Raw genomic sequence first — 2,570 nt, 5'->3', positions numbered from 1 at the left:
TTTGTTGTGTTTATGTTTGAGAAAATGGGGAAAAATTACTTGTCTTTTCAGTTTTCCCCCACTCCTTTTTTTTTAAAAGCGGAATTTTATAAAAAGAATATTTCATATACTGATGTGTAATATTATTTTTAAAATAATTATATCTGAATTTAGGATTTAATTGAACAAGTAAATCTGCACTATGCATATGTACAACTATTTCGCTGTCCAACTTTGCATTGCTTTGCTGATCAATTTTTCACTGGGTCAATATATGGAAAATACAGAAGCTGCGTCACTTTATGAGGCTTGCGTAATGCTTTATGGCTCGGATTCTGAACTTTGTCAAAATGTCAGTCCAGTCATTCAACGAAGTCCATCATTTATTAAGAAAGCAACAGATAAAGGTGAAATTAACAAATTCAGTTTCACTTATTCAATATAATTCTTTGATGATTAAAAAAAGTTTAAACAGTAATAAATTGATAAATCATACGATGAAAGTGAAAGTCGAATAATTAATTATTTTACTGGATTTTTTCAAAATTTTAATTATAAAAGTAAATCTGTTTTTAGGTGGTAAAGCATTGTTTGTAAGATTTGGTAGAAATATGAACTTGGATGGTAAGTATAAACTGGCATATGATAATTTTATCAAAAGTTAATTGCATTTATTTTAGAGGAGAAGATAAAGCGAAAAAATGAATTTGTACGTTTCGGTTAACATCGTAGTGTGATTTAGCTTTTCAAAGTTGCAATAAATTTCTAAGCTGTGTTTGTTTCTTTATACAAATTTGTTTAGCATTGCCTTTTTGGAAATGAGCATTTCTTAATCTAAAAAATTTCAATGATGTTGTTCATAACTTTCACTTTATATTAATTTTAGTTTTAATAAATTTAGCATTAAACTAATGAAGTTTGCATTTAAATTATTTGCTTATGGTAAAATGCAAATACATCAAGAAATTATTATTCTTCCTGAAAATATAATTGCAAATAATTTTTTTCCTGTTATCAGAAATAATAACACTTTTTGAAATAACACAAATAAATACACACGATATGCATAATTAGTCGTTTAAATTGGTCTTTTAAACGTGAAAAGTTCATTTGCAAAATGAAAAATTACTTGTTTTCAAATGAGCAACTGTATATTACAATTGAAATTAAAATAACACAACCTTGGACTACTTTATTTTGGCAGGTAAAATTTTTTTAATTTATACAACAAAATAAGTAGTATTTCATCGAATTGAAATATTAAAATAATTTTATTGAAGATTATAAATGAAATTTTAAAATTGAACGAACAGCAGCAAGTAACAAATTAGCAATTTAAATGAAAGGTCTTTTTTCAAAAAAGTGCCATTGTTAGTTATTAGCTTATTTTAAAAAAAACAATAAAAATATATTATAATATTCAATAAAAAGTGTAATTTAACAATTAATATATATTTTTTAAATATATATTCCACAATTGGAAAAGAAAAGTGGGAGGGTTGAATTCTTCTCCCAGTGCTGCTTCCTGTTCTTGAGGGGTTATGATGGTATATTTCTCCGTCTTATTGTGGTTTTTTTTAATTTTCTGCTTATTCACTTTGTGTGTGATGTAGCAAACCGTCACCGGTGGGTTCACGAAGTTGCACTGAAAGCAGTGTAATGGTAAATTTTAGTTCAGTTCAACGACCAAAGACGTGACCCGTATTGTTGTACCTTCAGTTATCTATTCAATAAAATGGTCAATGAACTGACAAAACTGAGATTTGAAGCTGCGCATCGTCGGCGCCAATTCAACGCACTCTGATCTGAAAGTCACAAAACGCTGACTTTGCCGTTTGTTGTTGTTGTTATTGTTGTTGCTGCTAGTGCTGCTGCCGGTCATCCCATGGTACTTACAATGCTTTATCGACTGTTGATTTGTATTTTAATTTTTCGCATTTCATTGGCGAACAATCACGAGGAACTTCTGATGACTCGAATTCGATCAAAGCCGGTAGTTTTGCAATATCAGAGTGAGGTGAATTTCAGAAAGCCCAACCCGTCGCAAGCCACCGCCCCCTCACCGCTGGTGCCAGTGGAGTCGATATTTCGACAGGCGCCGATCGATTCTTTCGACAGTCACCCATTTTCTGGACAAATGGCCAAAAGTGAAGATTCTTCAGCATCGATTCTGCAACTGCCCACAGAGCAGCAGCAGTCGGTGAAAATTGAACCCCCACAATTTCCGGCCCTGAACACGGTAGATACTAGACGAGATCCGAAAATAGCCACCGCCCCAGGATTGAGTAGTGTGCTCCGAGAGTCGCAGAATTTATTTCACACCGACGGTATGAACGCCTTCAAATTAACCGGTCAAGAGTTGGCTGCCAAGGGGATGCCAATTTTTATCCGATTCCAAAATGCTTTTCCAAAAGATCTGCAATCGCTCAAACAATTCGGCAGCGGAGTTTTCTCAAGCGTTCGCCAATCAACCTGCACCAGGCAAATCTTCGATCGACGTCGTCGGCTTGACCAGAGATGTGCTTCAACCCCATGCTGAAAAACATACCCTCTAGTTGAAAGGAGGACAAAATTGCCCTCGCTGGCCGCCG

General features: G+C 33.9%; 2 protein-coding genes across 2 annotated transcripts; both read left to right on the top strand.

The window, feature by feature from the left end:
- Positions 1-181: 181 nt before the first annotated feature.
- Tsp_13843 (FMRFamide-related peptide) lies at positions 182-703 on the top strand. Its single transcript, XM_003368689.1, has 3 exons — positions 182-386; positions 556-603; positions 660-703. Exons 1-3 carry the CDS (start codon positions 182-184, stop codon positions 701-703), a joined length of 297 nt encoding a protein of 98 aa, XP_003368737.1.
- Positions 704-1,948: 1,245 nt separating this feature from the next.
- Tsp_13842 (conserved hypothetical protein) lies at positions 1,949-2,518 on the top strand. Its single transcript, XM_003368688.1, has one exon. The coding sequence runs from the start codon at positions 1,949-1,951 to the stop codon at positions 2,516-2,518; it is 570 nt and encodes a 189-aa protein (XP_003368736.1).
- The last annotated feature ends 52 nt before the right edge of the window (positions 2,519-2,570 follow it).

The sequence above is a fragment of the Trichinella spiralis genome (genome assembly GCF_000181795.1).
Source record: "Trichinella spiralis strain ISS 195 chromosome Unknown Scfld2106, whole genome shotgun sequence".
Classification (NCBI taxonomy): domain Eukaryota; kingdom Metazoa; phylum Nematoda; class Enoplea; order Trichinellida; family Trichinellidae; genus Trichinella; species Trichinella spiralis.
Note: the sequence above shows the minus strand (reverse complement) of the source record. Positions and strands in the feature narration are given on the sequence as shown.

Bases quoted from the DNA above. Each gene is read 5' to 3' on its own strand.
- Tsp_13843 (XM_003368689.1), top strand. From the start codon at position 182: ATGCATATGTACAACTATTTCGCTGTCCAACTTTGCATTGCTTTGCTG. The intron at 387-555 runs GTGAAATTAACA...ATCTGTTTTTAG, and splicing joins TAAGAAAGCAACAGATAAAG to GTGGTAAAGCATTGTTTGTA. The intron at 604-659 runs GTAAGTATAAAC...CATTTATTTTAG, and splicing joins TAGAAATATGAACTTGGATG to AGGAGAAGATAAAGCGAAAA.
- Tsp_13842 (XM_003368688.1), top strand. From the start codon at position 1,949: ATGACTCGAATTCGATCAAAGCCGGTAGTTTTGCAATATCAGAGTGAG.